At 45.4% G+C, this 27149-nt stretch overlaps 1 protein-coding gene and 2 non-coding genes across 3 annotated transcripts in view; 2 read left to right on the top strand and 1 right to left on the bottom strand.

The window, feature by feature from the left end:
- The window catches only part of KHDRBS3 (KH RNA binding domain containing, signal transduction associated 3), a 103676-nt gene that overhangs the window by 20074 nt on the left and 56453 nt on the right, over positions 1 to 27149 (bottom strand). Inside the window, exons 3-5 of the mRNA XM_015590204.1 lie at positions 26293 to 26409; positions 21287 to 21433; positions 17021 to 17101 (exon numbers count right to left, since the gene is read on the bottom strand). Of these exons, the coding sequence (XP_015445690.1) occupies positions 17021 to 17101; positions 21287 to 21433; positions 26293 to 26409 (345 nt within the window). The remainder of the gene's footprint in view (positions 1 to 17020; positions 17102 to 21286; positions 21434 to 26292; positions 26410 to 27149) is intronic.
- Positions 7019 to 7124, top strand: LOC112480548. The gene has a single exon (XR_003046648.1). It is a non-coding gene; the product is annotated as a U6 spliceosomal RNA (small nuclear RNA).
- On the top strand, positions 21510 to 21628 carry LOC112480589. The gene has a single exon (XR_003046659.1). It is a non-coding gene; the product is annotated as a 5S ribosomal RNA (ribosomal RNA).

Here is a 27149-nt window from a genome sequence, read left to right as displayed (position 1 = left end):
TCACTATCTGTTTTCTTCTTTTTTGGAAAAATGCTAATTAGGCTGAATTGCCTTGTTTTCTTAGAGCAATTCTTAAAAGACAAGTATTCATAGAAAGAGGGACTTGGTCTCACCAATGGTTAGCCCATTCTACTCAAACGGTTGCTGTGTATGTCCTATGTATCCTTATAATAATAATCTTCTCAGAGTCAAATAGATTCATTTGCTAACAGATGTTCTTCTCAATGATACACGCTCAGGGAATATTTTGTGACAGTGACTCTGATGAAGAACAGTTGGTTCAGATGGCATTATAAATGATCAAATACTTTCACAACCCACCTTGAGAAAAATCAGTCAAATTTCAATAGACGCATTTTGACAAGGAAATACCTTCAAATTATCAGCCTTTCTCGCTTGGGACAATAAAGCGCATTCTTAGAATGGATATACTATAACTAATTACTAAAAATAATTTTAAGATATACCATTGATTTTTTATTGGGTCTAAAACTATATTGGGATACTTCCATTTTTATACACACAATCTGAAGAATCTTGAGTACTTTAAGGACTGAAATATATACTTTCTCAAAAAGGCAGTTGTGGCAGGATTTGAAAGAATAAGATTTATCCCATTTTTGGTTTAAATAAGCAACTGATACAATTTCTTTCCATCTTTTACTCTGGATATAACGGCCTCGGTTACTAAATGGTAAAGGAAAGCTAAAATGAAAAGTAAATTGAATTGGCTATAAATAACCACACAACTTCTATAGAAACAAATCCTTTATCACTACGAGTGTATTTTGGGATCTTTAAAAATTACATTTCTGAGTTCCAAAGGAATGACGAGTCTTTTTAAAACACAGAGATGCTCTGAAATTCTTAAATAGTAAAAATACCATTTAAATTTTTGCCAATTAATGTAATCATGGAACTCTGTTTATTATATTGTTAAAATCTTCACCTCATTCTTAACGGTTCTCAATTTCCATTTACCCACTTAAGGTAGCTTGAAAGCAGAGAACTATGCAATTACAAGGGACCTTAGCGGTCACTTAACGCCATGTGCTGTCACCCTCTCACAGCGCTCCTGCTGAGGGCAAGAGCTGCCACATTTTTGCCAAAGACGAGGCAGTTCTATCATCCTAGCTAGCAGAGCACTGTGTTTTTGTTGTTTTTGTCCTTAATAAAACACTGATTCACGATAGAACACAGGCTTTGAAGTGTGACTCTCCCTTCTGCTCCCTCGTCATCAGCCACATGACCGGACAAGACGCTGACTTTCTCAGCCTCAGTCCTCATTTATGCGATGGGTTCGTGATGCCTCGTTGAGGGGCCGTGAGAACGTGACGTAACATGCAGGACAGAGCCCCGTGGAGAGGTGCTTCCCATCCAATAATGACAAACTCGAAAGTGCATTCTTACAGCTGAGCTGAGATGAGATTTACGGCACACCCGTGTCCCTTTGGGAACTGTGCAGAAACAGTCTCACGTCTTTGTAGTGACCCGCCGCTGCCCTTTGACCAGACTAAGGGAGGGTCCTTTCTCATATGCCAGCCATCGACTTCTTCCTGCCAGGTGGCCAGTCGCGACTAGGGAGCGATCAGGGGGACATTCCCTAGGGAGAGTTATCAGATCTGTGTGTTGGGGGGGGGGAGGTTTTTTAAGTCCAGCAAACACTCACCGAGCGCTTACAATGTGCCAAAATCCGTGCCTGTGGCCAGAGATTGATTAAGAGACACAGTGCTTTTCCCTGGAAGTTTATACTCTAGGAAGCGGACGTGCTCTAACGGTTGTGCTACCCAGACACCGGCTAACGATTAAGTTATACGTAAACTGCTCTGTGAAAACAAATGCAAAACCACATGGGAAGCCCCCAAGGTGTGTTTCCCAGAGGCGGGAATTCTTTAAAACACAGTCTTAAGAACGTTCATTCATTCGGTCACTAAGCAAACGTTTGTTAAAGACTATGGGCCAGACATCATAGCAGGTGCGGAGAATACACAGGTGAATGGCGGGGGGCGGGGGGTCCCCTATGCTCACGGAGTTGAGAACCTAGTATACAATTATTCTATTCAATGGAATAATTATTTCAGTATATTTTAAGAGGACCCACCACATGAAGGACATCCACTTTGGGGTTTAGGACCCTACGCTTCCTGAGTTGGACATCTTACAGTGCGACCACCTGATCTAAAATCCTAGAAACACGCAAACAAACAAAATACATTTTTTTTTTTAAGTTTGGGTTTTTCTCCTTCCCATGCTGAGCAATCTTCAGGATTTCAAATGGTTGAGACCAACGACCAGGGACGGGGGATGTGCCGGGGACCGTAACACTGTGTTAGAGGGAGTCAGAGGTAGGGCGTCGAAATACAGTCGGGTCCGGGGAGGAAGACGAGGCCGACAGAACCTAGCTGCGAGGTGAGGCAGGGAGAGCGACTGCTGGCAAACAATCGTGTGTGTGTGTGCGCGTGTGCATGTGTGTGCACGTGCGTGTGTGTGTGTGCACGTGTGTGTGTGTGCGCGTGCGTGCGTGCGTGCGTCAGCTGCTGTTGCAGTTCATGAAATGGCCACACTCCCGCCAAACTAAAACGCAGACGGTAAATGTGGCCACCACGCCCTGCAGGTGACACCGCTGGGGCAGGAAGAGTGGGGACTGTGTCAGGACTGCGGCCACAGTGACAAGCAGTGCCTGGCGGGGTGCCAGGTGGGAGCGAGGGACGCAGACGATGAAGGCTGCCTTTCCCTCCCTGACCTGCCAAACTTTGTCTGCTCCTGGAAGGACACGGAATTCTTCCAGACGGCCACTATCCTGTTACCCAGTGAGGTAGGAGGAAAGGGGAGAAAATTAACTCAATAGAATACTCCTGAATTAATTATTTCAATGCCTGTCCTGTCATTTATCAATAAAAACCAGAGCTACGAGTAGAAAAACAAAGTGCCTTGAAAGTCCTTTTCCTCCCCTGGACTTTAACCTTTCAAGGAACCTTTCTTTGTATTCATCTAATTGCATGCCACACGTGCTGAGACAGAGAACACGTGTGTCTTGTTCACACGGCAGGAATTCACTCAGTCTTGGTTCAACGGAAAGATGAATTAATGCGCAAAAGGCAGGCGATAAATAGCTCTTTCTGAAACATGCGGGTTGTGAAGCCAAAGAAGTTAAACTCTTGCCCGACTCGCACGGTACCTGTGGCGCAGTAAGGGGAGGATCATCTCCCACACCGCCTGTGACAACCACCGCCGCACCATCCAGCCACGTCTCCGTTAACCCAGACGTTAAGGGAATTCACAGTGAGACGCGGTGGGAACGGACACTGGCTGACCTACAAGGAATCTAACAGCATGCCCCCTGCCTCACGGTCCTGCTCTTTTCAAGAGACTCAGCATTGGTGGCAAAGCTTGAAGCATGATTATTAGCGTAAGTTTGGTAAGAATAGTAGTCAACAGGAACACGTCCCGCTGTAAGAAATGTAAGAGAAGAAATAGAGGCCACGTCCTTCCCCAGATGTATGGCAAGATGGCGAAAGCGCATTATGAGATCTGTTAAGTACAATTCACTGGGCTCCCCGTATGCGCTCTGTGCCAAGCACAGAGGGATAAAAGCTATCTTCCCTGTCTTTCCAGAGGCACAGTCTAGATGAGGGAGAGATCTGCGATGTCTCTGTAGGTCAGCTCTGACCGCCAAAGCCCAGGAGGACACATGGGAGAGAGTCAGGGGAAGACAGGCAGACGAGCCCTCCAGGCAGAGAATGGTCTAGAAGCCTGAGACAGCACAGCATAATCAGGGAATCACGAAAAGTCCACTATGTCCAGGAGGAAGGAAGGCTTTGATCTTCCCAGCGGCTGCAGATGAAGCTGAAGAGGCTGTCTGTGGCCCGGGGGAGATTTCTGAAACCTTCCAGAAACTGTGCAAAGAGGGGCTGAGCACCTAGCATGAGACCTGACTGAGGTACAGCATGAAAACCGGCTGGTTCTCGCATTTCGCCCGTACACTGCTTCCCTTTCCTCGACGGCAGCTCTTTCTCTAATACTTTCGATCACTACTGCGAAACATCCATCCACTACTGATGCTCTTCCTGGATGGGAAACCGAAAAGTCACAGGAAGAATCCCAGGGGGTCTGTGTTCTTGATAAAGAACTCCTCTCCCCCTCCACGCCACCCCCCACCACTTAGTTTTCAGGGTTCTTCTTCCCTTCCCTTATGTTAAGTCAGTCTATGAACCGTGTCGAAGAACTATATTGAATGGTAAAATGAAAAGCTGATTTGCATTAATTTGAAAAACTGTGCACTTTTGTTTTCTTCACTAAAAAGATTTTCCACTAAGAATCCATATTCAGCAGCAGAGCTTAAGTGGAAACACTTCAGGGCAAAAACAGCTTGGAATATGCAGGCAATTATTTTTTAAATGATTGGATCACTAAGAGGCGACCTGGAGAGGAGTATGAAAGAATGTTCCATTAAAATCCTGTAAGAGCTTGAAAAAATGTGTCCTTGATCTCAGTCTGGAACCTCCCACCATCCGAATTCATCTTCCACATCTTAGATTTAAGCTGTTCAATGGAAGAGGTTATTTCTTTTCCGTTTTTCATAGCTCTGGCACCAAGGGCTTATTTGGCACGATACATGCTTTTTCACGCGATACATGCCGCTGAACCGAGGTGGGGTACTCAGAGCTGAAGGCAGGTGGCAGAGGATACTCGGCGCCACACCCCACCGTACATACGGACTGCGCCAATCAGATCGCCAAAGCTGACGCCTGACCCCTTCACTTACATAATCTCCGTAGGCCTCCTGCGACGGGGGTGGCGGTGGAGGTCTGTACCCAGCTGGGGGGACCCCTCTTGCTCTGGGGGTGAGAAGGCCTCTTCCCCGACTCACTGGCCCTCTCGTGGAAAGGACTCCCCTGGAGGTCGGCGTCCCGCGTGGCACACCAACGCCAACTGGCCGGGCTGTGGCTCCTCCCCTTCCCCTGCAAGCAAGGGCGGAGGTCAGATTAGCAATATTCGTCATGTTCTCTAGCGCTCGTTGTTCACATACATTCACACCTCAGAAAAAACAATGTTCCGTACTTCTGTAAAAAGAAATAAGGGAACCATATGCAAAGTAAAAACTAAAGCAAGAGAAGAAACAGGTGTCCACCGGAAAGAAATTAAGTCATTTAGGCAACACGTCCAGCCGCAATAAATATGGTTACATCCAAGAAGCTCCGAGACCAGTTTCTGGCTAGGAAACAGAGCCAGAAGCTATGATGTCATGCCAGGTCCCACCCAACCTTTGCCCTGACACTATGAAGCGGGCCTTTATTCTGCCTGTCCGTGAACAAGGCACCAGAGGCCCAGACGGATCTTAAAACCGTCTGGGAACACAGCTAAGTCGGCAAAGCCAGGGACCAAAACGTAAGCAGTCACTCCATGAGGGACTAAAATGTACTTTACCAAACAAATCTACTACGCAATAATCTAAAATACCATCTTCAAATTAGATGAACAAAATATTTTCCATTCGTGTATTTGTAACATAAAACATGAGACTTGAAGGCAGAGGGGAAGGAACGAGGCAGCTGTAAGAACCCTGAACTCGGGCAAACACTGGAGGAAATGTGCAAGGTCTCTGAAGAAATGAGGACAGAAACTGCGGCTAACCCAGTGAACAGAGGACCCCCTGACCCCCGCCCGCGGACGCTGTGCTCCAGACAAGGAGGGCTGCAGCCCACGACGTGCTGCCCGCACATCAACCATCTCTCTCACTTAGGATGAACCGAACTAATCCTCGGAAATAAAGGACCAAATCTCACGTGAGGAGAGTTAAGTTATCTGAATAAACACCTGTCTATTAAAGAAATGAAATCGGTAATTTATAATCCTCCAAAAAGAAAGCACCAGGCCCGGATGGCTTCACGGGTGAATTCTGTCAAACACCAGAGGAAGAAATGATATCCGATCCCTACACCCTCGTCTAGAAAGTGAAGCCAGGGGACACTTTGTGACTCGCTCTGCGAGGCTGACCACCGGAAGAGCCTCCTCAACATTACTGCTACGTCACTAGTCCAGGCTGCGACTGGCCTGGGCCAGCCAGCGAGGACAGTTTGGCCTTGAGCCCTGATGGGACCTGTCTTAGAAGATTCCTCTCTACATTTTTTTTTCTAAGACTCCCTCTGGGAGCCACAACTGGCCTAGGGTTGAGGGGGACAGGGCAGCCTGTGGAGGGCGGCACAGGGCTGGTGTGGCTGATCTCTGGCCTCCCTAGGGGGAGATGTATGGGCCGAGGGAGGGCAAGGACAAGGCTTCCTAATATAACCAAGACAGATAAAAAAATATAAAATTTTAAAAAGAACTATACATCAATACTTCTCACGAACATAGATGTAAAAATCCTCAAAAATCATAGCAAATTGAATCCAACAATGTTTAAAAAAATTATACACCATGATGATTTATTTATTAGTATGATTTATTTCAGATATGTAAGGTTAGTTCGGCATTAGAAAATCAATGTGAGCCACATCGACAAAGCTTAAGAACAAAAACCACATCATCATGTAGAGGAGAAAGGGCAACTGACAAATTCAACACCGTTCTTGATAACTCTCAGCAAACTAGAAACGGAGGGACATTTCTGTTGAAAGTTGAAAAAGAACATCTACGAAAACCTACAGCTAATAGCGTACTGAACGGTGAGAAACCGAGTATTTTCTCCTTAAGACTGGGGACCAGACAAGGATGCCTCCTCTTACTACTCCCGTTCAAACCGTACGGACCTTCTACCTAACTCAGTAAGACGAGAAAAGGAAATAAAACATACAGGATTGTGGAGGAAGAGATATTTAGTTTTCAAGTGACATCATGTCCACGTATAACTTCCCAGAGAATCAACCATAACAAAACAATAAATAAAACATTTCTAAAACTAATAAGCAAGCAAGGTCTTAGAACAGACAGCTAGGTCTTAGAACAGAGTTAAGAAGTCAACTGTTTTCCTCTATAATGGCAACGAACAACTGGAATTTGAAACTAAAGCGCAGTCACAGCACTCACTTCGGCAGCACGTATTCTGAAATTGGAACAATACAAAGGAGAGGAGCAAGGCCCCTGCTCACGATGACGTGCACATCTGCGAGGCATTCCACACATTCCCATGCCTGAGTGAGAGCGGGGGCATATAGGAAATCTGTGTGCTTTCCTCTTGATTTTGCTGTAAACCTAGAATTGCTCTAAAGAATAAAGTCTTTTAAAAGAACACAAAATAACATTTGCTGAAGCAACAAAAGAAATGAAATGTTTTGGTACAAATCTAAGAAAATATATACAGAAACTCTCTATAAAAAAAGTACAAACCTCTGATGAAAAAAATCAGAGGGGAAGTATTATTCCATGTGGGAGTCACTATTGTTAAGTTGCCCAACTTACTATTCCATGTGGGAGTCAATATTGTTAATTCTTCCCAACTTGATGAACAGACTCAGTGAAATCCCAATCAAAATCCCAGCAAGCTCTTTTGTAGATGGACAGACACAGTCGAAAGACTACATGGAAAGGTAAAATACTCAGAAGAGACAATACAACAGCGAAGAAGAAAAATGTTGGAGGACTCACAATACCTGATTCCCAGTGGCTAACACTTACATTACTACTACAGTAATCAAAACAGTGAGTACTAATGAAAGACTAGACACGGAGATCAATGGAACAAAACAAGGCGCCCAGAAATTGATCCACAGAAATACAGTCAAGTGATCACTGACAAAGGAGCATAGACAATTCAATGGAGAAATAACAGTCTTTCCAACAAATGAAGCTGGAAAATATGGATGTCCACACACAAAAAAAAAAGGGAGGGGGGAGAAAAAATAAAAAGAACCTAGACAGACACAGACATTACATCTTTCACAAAAATTAACTCAAAATGGATTTTAGACCTAAATGTAAAATATAAAATTTATAGAAGAAAACATAAGAGAAATCAAAGTGACCTTAGTTTTAGATGTAATTAGAAAAGCATAGTCCATGAAATAAAAATTGGTAAGCTGGACTTTTTAAAAATGAAAGACTTCTACTCTGAGAAAGACACTGTTAAGAGATGAAGAGATGCCATGAAAAGTTAGAAAATATTTGCAAAATACATATCTGGTAAAGGGCTTGTATCTGAAATACACAAAGAACTCAACAATAACAAAAACAATCTAATTAAAAATGGGCAAAAGAGCTGAACAGACAGCACACCAGAGAAGATATACAGATGGCAAATAACCAAATAAAAAGATGTTCGACATGATTTGTCATTAGAAAATTCCGAGTTGAAACATACCCATTAGCATGACTACAACCAAAAGTCAGGTAATACAGCAATCGATGGTGAAAATATGGAGCAACAGGAACGCTCCATTTCTGCTGAGGGGCGTGCCCAGTGCTCGGCCACTTTTGAAGCCACCTGGAGGCCTGTTACAGAGCTAAACACAGTCGTACCATACACGACAGCAACGGTATTCCCTGGTGTTTAAACAACTTACTTCCACACAGAAACCTGCACCTGAGGGTTTACAGCGGCTTTGTTCCCAGTGGCTAACACAACCAAGATGCCCTTCGACAAGTGAATGGACAAGAAGCTGGGGGACACCCACATGAGGGGGTATTATTCGGCAGTAAAGAGAAATGAGTTAGCAATCCACAAAAAGATATGGATGAGTCTGAATGTATGCCTCGAAGTAGAAAAAGTTGGTCTGAAAAACCTACAAACTGTCTAATTCCAATGATACGACATATAGGAAAAGAAAAGAAAAGGCTGAGATATGTTAAAAAAAAAAATCAGTGATTGGAAGGAGGGCTGAATAAGTGAAGCAGTAGGAACATTTTAGGACGATGAAACTGTTCTGTATGATACTGAAATAATGGATACGTAACACAAAACATTTGTCAAACCCACAGAATTTTATAGCGCAAGAGTAAACTTCAATGTATGCAAACTAAAAAACTACACGTTATTTAGGAAATTGAGGTCTCCCAGGATGGGGTGCTGAATGTGACAAAACCTTTTAACTATATTAAACATACAAAACAACCTTAATGATGGATTTGGGAGGAAAAGTAAGTTGAGAAATGAGAGATGTTTGTAAACACAAAAGAAATTGTACACCAAGCACGGTTGTAGTTGGTACAGTGAGTCCCACAGGGAGGAGTGGGGGTACAGGTTAACGATTCTGATGGCACTGTCCGTGTCTACTGCTACTGGACAATTAAACAGAGGGTGGATGGTGGAGCCACATACTCCTGCTGGAGTAAAAGTTATAGATAAGCAAGGGGAGGAGGCTAGAATGATCAATACAATAGTGGATTGGAATCGGAGACATCAATATGAACTCACGATTAGTTTACTATAGATACAGATGGTTAAACACGGAAATACGCATAGACGTATGATTACACGTGGGTCAGTGTACAGCCATGTATGTCCTTCTCTGTGAGCCGAGGGGGCCTGGAAGCAAAAACACGTCGGTAGGAACAAGCGGGACTGGCACGCAGTCTTAGTTTCTGATACGGTTCCCTGGAGAAACGGCTGGTTCTAGGTCTGGAGCAGAAAATACACAAGATGATGCTACAGCAACGCGCTGTACCAGCAAGTGTGAAAGCACTCAAAAAAAAATTTAAAACAAATTACGGGGGCATGCGAAAGGAGCAGAAAGGATTCCCAACGGCCAGCGGTGACACATCTAGAGCGACGAGAATAAGGTCGTATCAGATTTTAACCCAATGATAAAATACACATCCATGAGTCTATCCCGGTGTAAAGATGGGTGAATTAATAAATGGGAGGGAAAAGAAAAATCTTCCAAATAATTTAAGCAGATATTCCACCCTGGGCAGGTGGGGAGGGGACTTTACAGTGGAGTAACCTGGAGAACACTAACCGCAGTCAGGTTACCGAGGTAACGTCAACAGTGAGAAGTCCTGTGGGTAGTGTGTGCCCTTGACATCACGGGACGGACGTGACATTGTAAATTCCCCAAACCTGTAACCTCAGGCTAATCATGAGAACACTATTCGAGAAATCCCAAATGAAAGACAACTTACAAAAGACGTGACCAGTACATCTCAAAACTGTCAAGATCATCAAAATGAAGGAAAATCTTAGCAAGACTTCCACCCTGAGATAACTTGTTTTATTCCTTTTATAAGTAGTACGAAATGTCTTTTTTTTATTTTATTTTATTTTTTTTATTCTAGGCCATAAAATTTGGTACAGTAAACTTGGTTGTCAAGACCAAGGCCACTGGTGTCAGATCTGAATTCAACTCCTGATTGTACCTACCAGCCTAACTTCCGCCTTCCTGTCACTCAACCTGATCAAGGGTCTGAACGTTCCGGCCAGTTTCCTCCGTCATGACGGTGGGTATGGAACTCGCTTCTCAGTGTCATTGCGAGGGGAGGCTGACCCAGGATATAGAATGTGTTTCACTCTTCCTATTCAATGCAGATCAACAATTTATGTAAGTTTCGATCTGTCTGAACTATACTGACAGACACTGTAATTTCTACAATGTCATTCGTCTTTTTATCCCCAATACATATCCAGAAATTTTTCGATGGGATTAGAGGGAAAAAGTCGTTTCCACTTGCAGTGCATCCAACTCGTCTGTGATATTTCAGCTGATGTGTGGATAGTCAAACCAAATTAGGCTCCTTCTTCCTTATCTAATACCCCAGGGACTCCATGGGGCCACAAAATAGTCAGCATGTCTTTTGAATATATAAACTTACGCCTTTCACCAAATTGAAAGACGTTAAGTTTATACATTCAGGAAGCTCACGGTTCTTTCCCATTGTCATCCACACTGTTAGATTATGTGCCCGCTGGGTGCACGGAATCATGCTAAGTTATCTGCTACAGATTTTCAGACAAGTCATTGATACACGTAGCTCCAGATACTTATCAAAGATGCTTTGAAGATTCATTCTGAAGTGTTTGGTGGTGAGCAGGAGGATCAGCATTGCTTTAAATGAGACTCTGGCGAGAGAAAGGCGTGATGGACAGTGAGACGCCAACGTAAAAACCCGGGGATACTGCAAAGCATTCACGCGATGCTACAAATGAGGTTCGGGACAAAGCTGAGCAGAGGGGCTGGTAACATGGGGATGAGGACAGAAGCAGCGCCTGTGAACTGAGATTGATCACGACAATCAACGGGGATGGACTGATTGATTTTTAACCTGAGAAACTGATTCAGGTTGATAGAATGAGGGTGTGGGAGAGCAGAAGGACAGCGCGACCGAGTCTCACGATCAGACGAATGGATGCGACCGCGATGGTTCTTTCCGTCTGCATTTTCTCGGCAGGGTGACCACGGTTTCTGGTTTTGAAACTCAGATATAAAAATAATCTAGAAAGGGTTTTATAGCGAACGGCTATATTTATGGAAACAGGGCTTTAAATGACTGAATTCAATGAATTAATCAGGAACTAATTATTTAGTTTATAAACAAGAGGTTTTAAGAGGTAGGGGGATAAAAGCACATGCTTTGGGTCCCAACACACCCACACTCAAATCTAACTCTGTTACTTGGCTGCTTAGCCTTGGTTTCTCCATCTGTAAAACGGGGTTAATAATAAGTGGTACTTGCAGGATACTTGTGTGAGGTTACCTCACAGGACACAGAAAATGCCTAACCTGGAACAAGCACTAGTAGGCGGTCACTGTCATGCAGACCTCACCCGGGACGCTGTCCTGACGCCTCCCTCTGGCTGCGGACTGAAGGCTGAGGGTGGAGCAGGCGGGAGAGACGGCTCACGTCAGTCTGCGTTTTACGTTTAGCAGCACCATGTTTATATACAATTTCTACGTGTCTGGTAACGCGGTCTGGTAGAGAGGAAGAGTAAACATAAACTACACTGTTGGGCTTTCATCTCTAAATTTTATGAGAGGCAAAAGGATAGGGTGAAGCGATGCACTCGGTGGCAGCGGCCCTGAGTGCTCCGGCTAGCTAGCCCCGGCATCACTAACAGGTGACCCGGGGCCTGGGGAAGGGCGGCCCCACAGCGGGCAGGCGGGTGCCCATGGGACGGAGCGTCTGGGCGTCCGCCGGCCACCGGTGGCATCACAGTGAGAAAAGCTTTCCAGGCCTCGGTGTGAGGCCCACACCTGATGAACGACAATCCAAGAGGTCACTTATTTCCCCTAGAGAATCCCTAATGCATTTGACACCGTTTCTTTATGTCTGTGAGTGTTTTTCAGGGAGTAAAGCTTAATCGTTCTGTTTTTTTTGTTGTTTGTTTGTTTCTTTGTTTTGCCAGAGGCCAGATGGAAGGGAAAGGCAAAGGCAGCCTGTAGTTACAATTCCTCAGGGGCACAGATGAAGACTGCCACTCCTCAATGGATGGCTCTGGCAGCCCCAACTCTGAGCGCCCGTCGAGATCACGAGAGATGGGGTCCTAGGGCGGTGCTTCCCCCGCCACGTTCGTGCGCACCCTCACCTCCCTCCCAGGACCTGGTTTTGGGGCGCGTCCGAGTCACGAGGTGGGGGGCGTTGAGATGCTGCATCTCCCACAAGCTCTCGGGCGGCTGGCTGCTGCTGGCTTAGACCCAGACGTTACCGACCTGTTATGACAGCTCTTGGTCACCTTCCCTTTTCTGTGATCCATCCAATCCTCAATGTAATTTTTTAAAATACTGTTGTTTTCTTAGCAGAGCAACTGTTGACACTGCACAGAGCATAAAGCAGATCCGAGGCAATTTGTTTTTCTCTCTAACAGCTTACAAAGTGGTGATTAGTAGAAATGCTGACAAGGTGACTGTGTGAGAAAGTACAACCTCTTCTAAAGCGCGAGAAACGTGTTGACCTTTTCTTCCCAGCCAGTGATGTATCCCCCTAAAGACGGAGAGCTTATCCCTCACTTTGAACCCTGCCCTTGTCTTCCAGTTCCAGCTGATGGCATGTTTTTATGTTTTTTTCTTCATCTGAAAACGAAAATAGCACAAATCTTTACCCGCTAACTACTGGCCCTATTTCCGCCTTGGGGACAATGAGGCACGCATCTTCTCCCTGTCTGATGACCACGAAATGGACAATAAAGGCATTTTGGGAGAGATGGGTGATTTGCTGAAGGTCCTGTATTGAGGGACTGATCCAATATCTGTGCTATAAGAATTCAATGTCTAATGTAGGATCCTTTTGAGGAATCAGAAAAGAAATCACGTCACATTTTGGGCTTGAACGGGACATTAAAAAAATTAAGTCGGGTTTGGGTTTAGTATGCGTTCAATTTTCCATCTCCGAGGAAACTATGGCTTAGACAGGGCATGTCCCCTGAGACCATGCAGCTAGTAAGAGCCAGGACTGACTCCAGAACCTCGATGCCCCCAAAGTGTCACACCCTAACTTCAAGCCCCAAAGAGTCCCCGACTTGTCTGCTTCTGAGCCTCTGTCCCTCCGCAGGGACAGGCCGCCTTATTTCTTCAACTTCCTCCCAAGTTTGCTCACACCCGCAGTCCCCACTCAGGTCCACTTCCGTTTCGGCTCTTTCCGCATCCCTCGTCCCGTATTTACAGCATTCGGCCATAGTTACTCGTTTCTCTGGCTTTCCCCTCTTAAACTCCCTGATGGAGAACAATGACTTAAGCATCTCTGTAACTTCGAATTCCTGTCACAGAAAGAGCTCAAGGAAAATTTGTGACGTTAAATGACCTAACATCGGAAATAGACTGACGGATTTTCAAAGAGGGAAAAAAAAAAAACCATTAAAACATCTGAAAAACCAGGGTGTGGTGGGAGAGATCCCCGTGTGAACAGGCTCGCAAGGCCCCTCACGTCCAGCTGCCTCTGCTTGTGAGTGGGTCCTGTTTAACGTCGCCCCAGGAAAAATCGGGCGGCGTGCTGGGTGTCAAACCCTGCCCTCCAGGTGGCACAGAAGTCCACAGGAGGGCCTGGAACACGTGTCCGGCTTACGCTGCACCCGCCATGCACGTGGCTGGCCAAGCTGACACCCGAGAGCCACGTCTAACTGCTTCTCTTATCTGCCAGTCCCGGCCTGGCATTCACATTACGAGTTCCTGTCAGACCCTCTCGCCCCATCTGCAATATTATTTGCCTCAGGTGTTGTCTCCCTAAAGCCTACCAAGGTGATTTTAAAAGAAAGCACGCATTTTTCTCTTTCTGTCTCCTGTCATCAACTCCAGTACGGCGTCCGAGAGCACCTGCACAGGGAGGACCTAGATGCTGAGGGCTGAGGGAGAAACTCAGCGGGCCATGTGGCAGGAAAAAAAAGCAGAGAAACTCATTTCCAAGGAAAGTCCGCCAGTATCCTGCTCGGGACGTGGGGCGGACGGGCCGAGTATGGACGTCCAGGCTTTCATGAAGGCACGTGGTGTAGACACAGAATCGGAAGGGAGGAGAGGAGGGTGACTGACTGCTCTGACAGTCCACGAGGTAGGATGTCCTGAGAAGGTAAGTCTCAGAGGGAATCAAACAATTCAAATAACATCCTTGTAACATGTTTTTAATTGAAAGTCTGTCTAATAGAAGAAGAAATATATTAGCATTTTTCCTATGTACACCCTTTCCTTAAAAAAAATAAAAAATAAAAAAGGATCTTTAAATACAGCTGCATGAAATATCTATGGCCCAGATACTAACAATTCAGTTTTCCTGATAACATTTCCCATAGCCTCATACTCTATGAGGAAAACTATACAGTTTCAGTCATTAAAACAATCTTTGGCATCTCTGCTATCGTTCGGCATCCACTTTAAGGAGAATAAGCACCATGTGAAAATCGATGTGGATGAGGAAATGAGGTGACAGTGTCCCATGTGACCCCCGTGGTTTGAGAAGTTACACAGTGCCCAGCAGGCGAAGTAATTGTGACTACTCATTGTTCATCACAGCAAATGCTTCATATTGGCGTGACACCCTTAAACTCAGCGCGGCCTGAGCTGACGTTGAAACCATAAACGGTCACCTTTTGCTGACAGTTCATGAAGTGTCCGAAGGACACTGCTGAGGATTAAGGTCCCGTGAAAGCTGACACGGTGCCATGGCAATGCCGTGCGTTTGCTGCCGCCCCAGCACTGGGACATCTAGTTTGGGAAGTGGAGCCGTAAGAGCTAACACGGGGCTGCAGTCCAGGGAGAAGGAGAGAGAAAGGGGCAGCAGGCGAGATCTTCGAAGAAGCCGTAGCTGAAAATGTCCCCAGTTCGATGAAAGCTAATAAAAGACCTTGAGTGACTGGGTCAGCCCAATGTCCTAGGTTAAAACAAAGCCGCCACATTCAACCCCCAATACTGATGAACGCGTCTTTACGAATTAGAAAGGCAGATAACGTTTGCTTTGCCCACTTTCTCTTCCTGCTGTTTCTAGTATCAAGTTCAGGGAGGTGAGACCACCTGCTACCTGGGAGAAAGGGCCAGAGCGAAGGCCAGTGGGTGAGCAACCCAGAAGGAGGGGAACTAATAGGAATGGGGGGGCGGGCATCCCAGAGGGTTCACACGGTCTCGCCTGGACCAGGGCAGCAGGCGACGTGGGGCAGAAGACCCACAGAGAAAACGATGAAACCAACCAAAAGTGTGTTGCCTGGAGTGGCCTCGGGTCTCCATCCGTGCTGCTTCCCTAATCTCCCCCCACGCCCCCACCCCCGGATCTGCTGGAGCCTGTGGGAGGGATGGGGTGTGGGGGCCACGAATCCCCGGCGATGCTGCCTGGAGGCACGACGCAGGACAGGCTGGGAGGACAGGAACGTCCTCATCTCCTCAATCCTAAAACTGTCCCAAGTTCCCTCCTCTGAAACCGACAGGAAAAGGTCTTATTAAACCAGTTATTACTTCCCACCGCAGGGCTTCGTTTTAGAGTCTCGCACGACGCAGGACAGGCTGGGAGGACAGGAACGTCATCTCCTCAATCCTAAAACAGTCCCAAGTTCCCTCCTTTGAAACCGACATGAAAAGGTCTTATTAAACCAGTTATTACGTCCCACTGCAGGGCTTCATTTTAGAGTCTTTACATCTCTTGGCAGAAAGGTATTCTGAAGCGATAGCGGTGGGTGGAGAACATTCGTGAAGATTCCGGGAACCACTGGTTCCACGGTGAAATTCCAAGGTGGTGACACCCTTGTGACCATTCCCACACAGCTAAGTCGGCCGTGGGACAGACAACTACATTAACAAAAACACAGTAAGTGGTCAACACGTGACCGGGAAGAGCCACAGGGATCTGCTGTCGTCAGGGACTGACTCGGCAGCTCCTGACCGAGTGAGCACCACACGCCGGGTACTAGGGACCCTGGGGACTCGTCCACGACCTTCGCGGGTCGACATTATAATGAGGTGACACCGATGAAAATGCAAACAAACAACAGAGGTAGACTGAGTTGGATAAATGCTATTAGTACCGAAGACAGGGTGTCGTGGACCAGGTCTGGGCGGGAGACGGATGCTTTAAACAAGGCCGCGACCGAGGGTCCCCACGTGTGTTGAGAACGCAGTGCCGAGCGCGGGCAGCGAGGTGGCGGGAGACCACGCCTTCCCGGGAGAAGGGCTCGGGAAGGAAAGGAGCTGGGCCCGTTGCAGGACACAAAGGCTCCAGGCCAGTCTGGCTGGGGTGGCCGAGACGGCAAGGCAGAAGCCCGGATCGGGGCAGCCAGGCGACGGCCTGAGTGGCAGGGAGGCTAGGATTTCTTCTGCCCTCCGAGGATGCACCGAAGGATTTCGAGCAGGGAGGAAATATTATCTGAGTGGCAGGGAGGCTAGGATTTCTTCTGCCCTCAGAGGATGCACCGAAGGATTTCAAGCAGGGAGGAAATATTATCTAATTTAATTTTAAGATGATTAAGATCATAAATAAAAACTGGGAGATGGGTGGGCATTAGATTCGAAAGGATGGAAGAGAGGATGGAAGAAAAACGCCGAGACGCCGACAGAGCCGCCTGACGGCTACGAGCGGGAGCCTGGGGACCGCGGTCACGCGCCCGAAGACGATGACGCGCCCACCTGGTTATGGCCGGGGCGGGCGTCCCTCTCGGGCGCAGGGCGGTCTTCCCGCGGGCCACCGGCACGTCCGCGTTCTCCGAGCCGCCGTTCAAATACGTCAGTTCCTGGAGCTGCGCTTGCCGGATTTCATCGTTGTAGTCCTGCGGAGGAGACGGCAGGTTGGGTGACTGACCTCGGGCAGGAAATGCGAGGGCGGCCAGAACGAGAGGCCCGTGATTTTTAATTGATAACAGAGGTGAGGGACATAGTCGAAGTCATAAAACGAGATTTGAGTTTGTTCAAATGAAAATGTATCGCTGTATTGTCGTAAAAGGAGGAGGAAAAAAACAAACAAAAAAACAGAATTTTTTTTCCCCAAGACTCAAATTTTCTACAATCGGCCACAACTCCCTCCCCCAGGTGTGATTTCCAAGTCGAACATTCATAATAAAATTAAAATGCCAAATAACACATATGTGAGCACTGCTATTTACAACCAATTCAACCGGCAGTCATTGAGCATCTCTGATGCGCCAAGTGACAGGAGACAGGGAGGAGCAGGCACGGTCCCTCCAGCCAAGGGACTCAGAAGCCAGTGGAGGGGGAAGACACATCCACATGGCAGATTCACTGACATCAGGAACCAGGACACGTGGTTTCTGGGCATCTTCACTGGATGCTGCACAAGCGGCATCATTCGATGTTTCCCAAACCGAATACCTTGTCTCATCCTTGAAAACTTGCTCGTCTTTACCTTCTTTTACTGTCCCAATGTCCAACCGAGAAGCTTCAGGCGTTACCTTTGATTCCTCCCCTTGCCTTGATATCCCCAGCGCCAGTCAATAATCAGCAAGAAGGGTGTGTAATAAATAAGTAAAAGTGTGATCTGTTTCACAATAAAAGGGGAGCGTAGGTCTAACTATTCCAAAAGGAACGTCATCTGACTCAGCTGTGGGGAGTAAGAGTCGGGCTCTCTACAGGAAGTGTCAGCAAGGACAAGTGAGAACTAGCTGCCCAGCGGAGGGCGAGCAAAGTATTCCAAAGACCAAAAGAATGATACATCCAGGGAACAGGAAGTAGTGCTACATGGTTGAATTATAAAAGCAACTGGGGGCTTAAAAGTGGAGGGGAAACCCGAGGCCAAATCATGCAAAGCCTTAAGTCATTTTAAATATTACCTGAAATGTCTAAAATTGAAGGTACTAAAAAAAAGCATTACATCATTTTAAAGAGGTGAGTTGCATATTTAGGTTTGTGTTTTGGAAAGATCATTCCAGCATTAATGCACCTGGATAACAGAGACTGAAAGCGGAGACTGACGAAATACTACACCCTAAAACACATATGCTTCTCAGTACACCCGGAACATTCTCTAGGCTGGACCATGTGCTGAGCCATAATACAAGCCTCGCAATTTTTAAAAGTTACCGAAATCAAAGTACATTCTCTGACCATGATGGAATAAATTAGAAATCCATTAAAGAAGGACATCTGGGAAGCTCACACATATGCAGAAATGAAAGAACATAATCAACATAACCATGAGATCGCAACGGAAATCCACAAGGAAAATAAGAAAATATCCTGAGAGCGATGAAAAAGAAAACACAACGCACCGATGTTTCCAGGATGCGTGTACGGCGGTGCTTAGAAAAAGAATGTATAGCTTTAAATGCCTATATTTAAAAAATGAAGGATTTCAAGTAAATAACCTAAACTTTCACCTTTAGAAAAGAAAATACAAAGGAAAAAATAATACAAATTAAACCAGAAATAAGTTAAATAGAGAACGGAAAATAGAGAAAAATCAACAAAACCAGAAATTTAGATCAACAAAACTGACAAAGCTCATAGTTTTTGCACCATCATAAAGTCAAAAAATTCTAAGTTGAAACATCGTAAGCCAGGGACCATCTGTACTAAAAACCAGTGAATTGTATACTTGATACGGGGAGATTTTTATGGTGTGTAATTTATAGCTCAACAGAGGTATTAAAGGGTAAAAATTACGCTGGACGCAGAAATACCAGATGAAAGCTCTGAATTCCAATGGGTGGTAAAGATGGTCTAGAGTAGGAAGTGGCAGGAAAGATGAAGAAATGGAGAAGTGGAGCTATTTATAATGCTTAATTTTAGGAGAAATGGCAAGACACTGGATAAAGGGGATAAACAAGCCAAGTCCAGAATGCCGATTGGCTTGTGAAAGATAAGGATTAATGACAGCGGGTATAGTGACGTAATCAATTTTATACAGGTTGGATCCGCAATGCCCATCGTACAAAAAACTTGAAACATCCTATAACCATCATATATAGGGGTTGGAAGTTTAGAAGTTAAAGATATGAGGACAGAAGTGGACAACAAAGTGTCACTTGGGCCCTGTGCATTGCAGAGAAGGGCCTGTGATCAAGGCTGGCCCTAAGCAAACTCTTAGGAGAAAAACTCTGAGCCCGGAGGGTCCTGCCTGCTGTGTGCGGCTCTGTATGCCTGAGGCTCAAGGGCACGCTGGGTTTGGCCAGTTAAGTCTGCGCTAGCAATGTGATCTGTGGGGACCCTCTGTTTCGGCTTGCAAAGTGGGGTGGTGGTGCTGGACACAAGCGGCTGAGGTCAAGTTCACGGGCACTGTATGTCTACGTGACTGATCCCCTGTGAAAACCCTCAACACTGAGGCCCAGGTGAGCTGTCACACACGGATGCTGGGAGAACCAAACGTGTCCTCATGTGACTCCACGGGAAGGGACACGGGGAAGCCTGGGCCCTGTTCTTCCTGGATTTCACTCCTTTTCTCTTTGCTGATTCTGATTTGTACCCTTTTGTTGAGATAAACCATAATCATAGAGTACAAAAGATTTTCTGAGTCCCATGAGATCTTCTAGAGAATTACTGAGCTTGAAGGTGGTTGCTGGGAACACCTAGGCAAGAATTCACTTGCATACAAAGGCCGGCAATAAGCAGGACCGCCTGGGGCACAGAGAAGGCTCAGGACAGACAGAGCTGTGGACATCAGCATAAAGTGGCAGGCAGAAGAAGAAAGGCCTACACAAGGCAGACCACAAGGGGTGCCAGAACCTGAGAAGGGCGAGCAGGTAACCGCATCCTGAAAGCCACAGGAAGTCAGTGTGGCATTCACAGTCTGCCAAGCCGCCAGGTGCTAACCCCATGAGATTTATACCCAAGAAAGGCGTTCATCAACTTCAAGAACAGTAGTTTTGTTAAAAGCAGGGTGAATCCGGACTCCATTTCTGTGGGATCCAGAGTGAATGTGAGTAAATCACAGACACAGTAGAGGCAGGCAGCCTCTTCCAGTCACAGGGCCACAAAGAGGAAGAGAGGAGGGACTAGCTGGAGGGAGAAAGAGATGGCAGGAGGAACAGGAGGACATCTGAGTTTGAATAAAAGATTTAGAAGAGATGATTTCCTGAATTTAGAAAAAAATAAAATAGCTTTAGTAAACTTATTTTTAGAATACACTGTCTCTTCTTTACTTTTCCAAAACTGAATGCAAAAACTGACTTGAAGCTTGTAGCAGAAGACATTGTAAATAAGAAAAAAAAATATGAATACCGATCAAAAACAAAGCTGAAATTACAGTCAGTGACACCTGCAAAGGAGGAGGAAGGGAATTAGGGCACTATGATTAGCAGGAAAGGCTAAGGATTAGGGGTCCAGGTTTTACTGTAAACATAGCCTCTTTCTCTAATTTATTTAGGGCACCGTGACTTCAGAAGAGTCATTTGGATCTATCATGATTTCAACCTATCTAAAATAAGCTTATAAATATGTTCTCTACCATTTTACTTGAAATGTGTGAAGATTAATAAATTATTTGTAGAGCACGTTCTAAATAAAACGTGCTACATAAATGCTAAATATCTGCCCTGCTGAAAAGTGTCAGGAGGTGTGACACAAAATTGTGTGTGGTTAAAAACAGATTCACGGGAAAAGAACTTAACTGAGTTAAAAGAACTTAACTTTTCAGAAATACACGGGAGCGCTAATAATGAGTTCGTTGGACAACGATGAATTTGGGAAGTGATTTTAGTGTCCCAAAAATGTTTCGGACTTGAAACCCCACAACTTGGACAAGTGACTGTGTTCTTCAACGTTCTAAGCCACGTTACCTTAGCGGTATTATTTCATCTTTTTAAAAACTGTCGCCTCACATATGAAGAAAGAATAATGTCAAGGAATTCAAGGGCACACTGTGAGGTCTTCTTGCAAGGACGTACATGAAGCTCTTTAGCAAAGTGCTATGCAAATGACAATCACTGATAAGAGTTATCAAGGATTAAAATAAAGGAAGAACTCTAAGCTACAAATTAATGATCGAGAAAAACTGTACTAACAGGGATGAGAAACTTTTTGATTTCTTCCAAAGCATGTCCCATCCGGGCATACGCTTCTGCTGGCGGGGCGAAAACTTCGATGAGAACGTGGAGGTCATCGTTCAGGTGGAAGTACTTGGCTTCTCCACTTTTCCTCAACTCTTCTTCCTGCAGAGAGAAAAGCCATGTTTAAGAGGGTGTCATTGTAGAAAAGGAAAAAGGAAATAAAAACTACCCAGAGCCCGTCTACGGCCATGCCACCCTGAACAAGCCCGATCCCGTCTGATCTCGGAAGCTAAGCAGGGTCGGGCCTGGTCAGTACTTGGATGGGAGACCACCTAGGAAGACCAGGTGCTGCAGGCGTTAAAAAACAAAAAACAAACAAACGAACAAACAAAAAACTACCCAGAGCCCATCTGGCGCATGGTTGTCGCAGGAGATTCACTCAAGAGTGAACACCACCTAGTTAAGTCTCCACTCCCGCCTCCGGCCTGGCAGTCTGGCCACTTGCCCTCTGCCCCTCACCCTGGCTCCGCTGCTCTCTGGGGTACCCCTGCGGGCGCTGCACCAGCCTCCTTTGTGATTCTCCAGCTGCCCAAGCAACCGAGCTCACTTCTGCACTGGTCACCCTGCGTCACCCTGCGTTTTGGAATATTTACCACTGTCTACGACAGCTAAGGGACTTTATTTACTACTTGCCCGTTTTCTGATTTCTCTCACTGAAGGTGATCACCATGGAGCACAAACCATGCCTGTCTCACTTGGTGCTGCTTTCTGTCTAGAAAGATGCTCGGCCTGTAGCAGATGCTCAACAAGTATTTACGGAATGAATGCCTAAATAATATTGATTCACTTCTATGTCCATTTGCTTATTTGTACATGATTCGAAAAGCATTTCTACAGGCCAGGCACTATATTCTATGTGAGGATAAAACAGTGAATAAGATAAATGAAAGATTTTGTAATGCGATTTTTATATAAATATGATTAACATTTTTTACACTTTTTTGTTGTTTGTACAATGAAACGGGGAAACTGGGAGATTTGAAAAAACAGATAATTAAGGGCCTACTGATTTTGCTCCGTTATCTTTTTGTAACTAGCCTCTATCAGGATGGCGATCACAGAATCTGGGTTTCTGAATAGTCTTTGTTTCCAACGTTAAAATCAGACAGATTCAGATCAGGAGGAACGTACATCTAAAGCGATGTCCAATAGGTAGAACGCCTTGCCAGCATCCCCCCAAAAACCTATCCCACGAGAGAGGACCCAGGAACTCCCGGTGACATTATTGTTTAATTCCGCCATGACCAGGAGGCCAAGGAGGCACAAACACCCTCGACTTCACTCTTCAGCTGTAACTTTTGTGACTTAACTAATCTGAATTCTTACGAAGAAAAGAGATATCAACATGGAAAAGGCACAGGATTCAGAGTCAGATACACCTGAATCTTAGTTAGGCTGGTGAGTGTAGGCAGGTTATATGCAATCAAACATCTAACTTGCAAAATCAGTTTGGTGTGAATTAACGTAGGGTCATTGAAAAAAGGACCAGCTTTATGTAGAAGCCAAGTAAAATAAAAAGTGTTTATACTGCCTAATATGTTGCCTTACACTCAGCAGGCACTCAATAAATGCTGGTTTCCTTCACATTTATGGAAAGTTAGAAATTGAAAGAAAACTATGTGAAGAAAGAACAGATATAAGCTACCATAATATCCTATATAGTTTCTCTGAACTTTGTCTTTAGTATAGAAAGTACTACCCTTTTACACCAAAAATAGACTATTTATTGTTCTAATCAGAACATTTTCAATCATTCGGTCTGATACTCTGCCTTTTAGAGCTGAAACTTTAATCATTGGATTCTATGCACAGTACTAAAATAACCACTCCTTACCTTTTTCTGATACGTACCAAAATAATAATTTTAATGAGATTATAATTGTCGATTCACAGTCAAGCCATTTCATTTCTATCACAGACTTAAGATGGGATGGGGCGGGGGGCGGGGGGGGCGCGGTTCTTAGCATAATCACAGCCCACTGCGTAAGTAGCTCTCACCAGACTGTTTCATGGTTAATGAGAAGAGGCAATGTGGTGTCTGGGGAGGAACCCAGACTTCGACGTTCTTGCATTCAAATCCCAAATCCAATCTATACTGTGTAACTCTGAGCAGGTTACTTTATCCTCATTTTGAAGGGGTGATTTTAAATGGTGAGAACAGTGCAATATCTATTGCTCATAGGGCTGTTGTAGTAATAAAGCAGTTATTATAACAGTAATTAAGAGTGATTAGTAATAAAGGAATTGTGATAATAAAGGAGTTTTGTGTCTAAAGACAGAAAGTCTTTAGAATATGCCTAGCACATAATAAGCACTCGATAAATGATGAAAAGTAACAATTATTACGATCATGATCATTATTATTACCCAATTCTAATATTAATTATTCTATTACTCTAGCACATAGATGACATGGGCAGAACACCCAGCATGCCGTTTGGCGCAAACAGAGGGCTCCAAAGACCACGGCGTTATAGCGATTATCACGCTCCATAACCAGCTAGCACATGTCAGTAATTTGTACCGCAATGTCGTCAAAGTAGCGAACACAAGAAGAAAATGAATTATGTTCCCATTAGAATTTAAATAGTGAACACTTTGAAAATCTAGAAGAATGAGATTTTAATACGAAGTAATGGAATCTCTTTAGAAATAAATATGTTATTAAACGAAGAATTTCTGTAGACTTAATGAAACTAGTAAAGAGGACCACGTGAACTCAGTATTCAGGAGTTCAGGCAGCAAGGATCTGATCCCAGTATAGCAGACGGGACAGCAGCAGCGTCCACAGGAGAGCAGGGCGAATGGGGTCAAAGATCGAAGGACTCCGGGTCCTCGTCCAGGGTCAGTGGGCTCACTGGACCGTAAACCCCCAGGGAACGCTCTGCCCCAGTTTCCGGTTGTCCTGATGGGATATAAATGATCCGTCACTTGCAGAATCCCCACATCGATCCTCTGTCTGATGAGGTCAAGGACACAGAAAAGAGACATCAGGGAGTGGGTGGTGAACGGTCTGGGGAAGAGGCCCAGGTGTGTAAGAACGAACACCACAGGCAATGCAGAGCAGGCATCCAGTGACCAGGTAGCCGAGGGGACCAATTACAGCAGACACCAAAGCTCTTCAATACGCAGCCTCCTATGCTACTCAAGGGACGCGTCAACAGAATGCCCGTGGTGACGGGGAGAGGGGCTATGCATGACTTCACAACGGACACCCCTCGAGACGGATGACTGGCTGTCGCCACTGCCGTGTGTCGGCACGCCACAGTGGAGAACTGCCTCCCGCCCTTGAAACAACATGATCTAGAAGGACTGCTGAGCCCCCGACAGCGAGCTGATAATGCTCAGCTCCTTCTCTTCATTCGGACGGCCAGGCACTGGCCGTTACGTGGGCATATAATCCAGATAAAGACTTGCCTCCTCCACTCCCCTCTTCTTGTAATACTATCTGTGGGTGGCCTGGTCACCGCCACCGAGCGCCACGAGACACTGCTACTGGCCAAGGAACTCCATGAACAACAAATAAGTGGCACAATGTCAGCGGGTTTCACTGGTCACGTCAGGGACCTCATTACGATGGCCTTACTGAAGACTTAATTGAGATACTGGCGAGGGTGGGGCGCTCTCTCGTAAGACACACGATTTCTGACCAACTGACCAATGTAAGGTTTCATTTTTCCCCACCCTCAGAACAGATGGGACAGAGCCACAGAACGTCCTTAGGGACAGAAAGGCTTAGTGAGTGGGTAACCTAACCCGGCTGAGAATCAGACTCATTCCACATACCTACTGAAAATTCAGCTTAACGCTCCACTCTAAACAGGTGGGGGCCTGGGAATATGTATTTTTAAACAATATCCCACATGAGTCTGATACAGAGCCATGTTTTAATCAAATAATACAATGAGCTTCCCTGATTAACCCAGATAATACGCTCAGGTTCTCTGAATCTCAGTTTTCTTACAGGTAAAATTTAAGTGTGTACACACACATGTGTGTACGTTTATCCTCCATCATTTTTCCAGGGATAACATGGATTAAAGCATGTAAACGTGTCACACCGTGCCTGAGTCATAGTGGCAGTTCAATAAACAAAGGGTGGCTATTTTATTATGAAAGCTATTCTTTAGATGAACTTTTTGTGAGGAGGCTGGATTTTGTCTAAACAACTTTCTCATCTGACACACTCACTGCTCAACATTTCATGGTCGGTGACCACTAAATGCAGATTTGGTTCCTAGTAACATAAATCTTTTAACAGTGAAAAACCAGCAGAGCGGTAACAGAACAGCTCAGTGACAGCGCACTAGCAAACGTGAAAACTTCTTTCAGAATTGGTATATTTAAGAAAGTGACCAATAAAAATAACTCAGTAACTTCCGCTTATTAAAAAAGGAAGCAGTTCATGTGAACACGTCCAAGTAGAACGACTCTGTGCGAGCCATTATTAAAACATTTAAAATCAATTTTAACTTGATAAAATACATAGGACATCGAATGAAGGGCAAAAAGGGCAAACAAAAGTATCTACTTGATCAATTCAACTATGTGAAACACCGGCCTAGAGAAAGACCCCGAGGAACTACTCTAGAATGATGACGGTGACGGTGACGGTGACACTGGCTGCAGGCAAGTTTCATCTCTCTGCATGAGAATTTCAATGTCACTGAACTCTCTACACGGTACCGAGCTGCTTCTAGAATCAAAACCTTAGGTACTACTGTTTCATTTTATAAATGACGATAACAATTATAGATGCAGGTCTAAGATACTACATATTCTGAACTTGGCCAGAGTGACTCAATTTTCTAAATGGCATCATCAATACATCTCCCTATATAATATTTTCACGTAATCTCACTTGAGACTCTAGTCGGCGTTCACGTAACGTGTACTGGTATGACAGACAGGTGATCGACACAACCACCAAAAAAGCAGCCACTGTCTACGATGAACATTACCTTTGCCTTGTCCCTCATGGAACCTTTCCCAAGGATGGACATTTTTGTCAAGGTTTCTTCTTGTAAACGCTTCAGAGAATTGCCACGTGGACCCAAAAGCTTCCCCACGAAGTTGAACTGGGAAAAACAAACAAACTGGATTTGTAACATTCACATCTGAAAGTAACTTCTTGATCTTGAATGTTAGGAAACACTGGATTAATCAATACACATCACTGATTAATGACAAATATTGAAGTTCCTGCTACATGAGTCACACTGTTTCCACAAACCACATAAAACAGGGCTAAAAATTGTGAAATTAAAAAGATTCAATATATTTCTCTGTACCGGTCACTTCGGGGATGGCTGTTTCACAAACGGCAAATGCAATTAGCTTCCCTGACAGCCCCACACACCTTTCGGTACCAACCACGAACGGTGCCAGGATCAGAACGCAGGTGAGGAAAACTGATGCACGTGACCGGCCTTCGTGGAGCGTGGGGGTCCTACCTGGTCTGCTCCTAAGTCCTGGCCAGTTGGCCAGCGAGTGCTCTGACCTAGCTGAGCTCACGAACACTCGGTGGCTGCAAAGAACCGACCTCCCCCATGGGGCTGAGGTGAGACCTGCGTGCACGGATGACCCCCTTGTTGACCCACCACGAGGTCAGACACAGGCCTCCAAATTCCCACTCTTTGCTCCATAATCAGCTGACCTATTTGTCCCTAATGATCAATCAGAGAGTGCCCCTTAGCCTGACTTGATCAAACTTTAGCTAAGGGTCCCCTTTTGTGGGCAGTGACTCACCCGCAAGCTGAGCGGGCACACAGCTCTCCAGAAAGCGCTACCCCCCCGTGTCCCAGGGACCAGCCTCAGG

The sequence above is a fragment of the Pteropus alecto genome, unplaced genomic scaffold (assembly GCF_000325575.1).
Source record: "Pteropus alecto unplaced genomic scaffold, ASM32557v1 scaffold105, whole genome shotgun sequence".
Lineage (NCBI taxonomy): Eukaryota > Metazoa > Chordata > Mammalia > Chiroptera > Pteropodidae > Pteropus > Pteropus alecto.
Note: the sequence above shows the minus strand (reverse complement) of the source record. Positions and strands in the feature narration are given on the sequence as shown.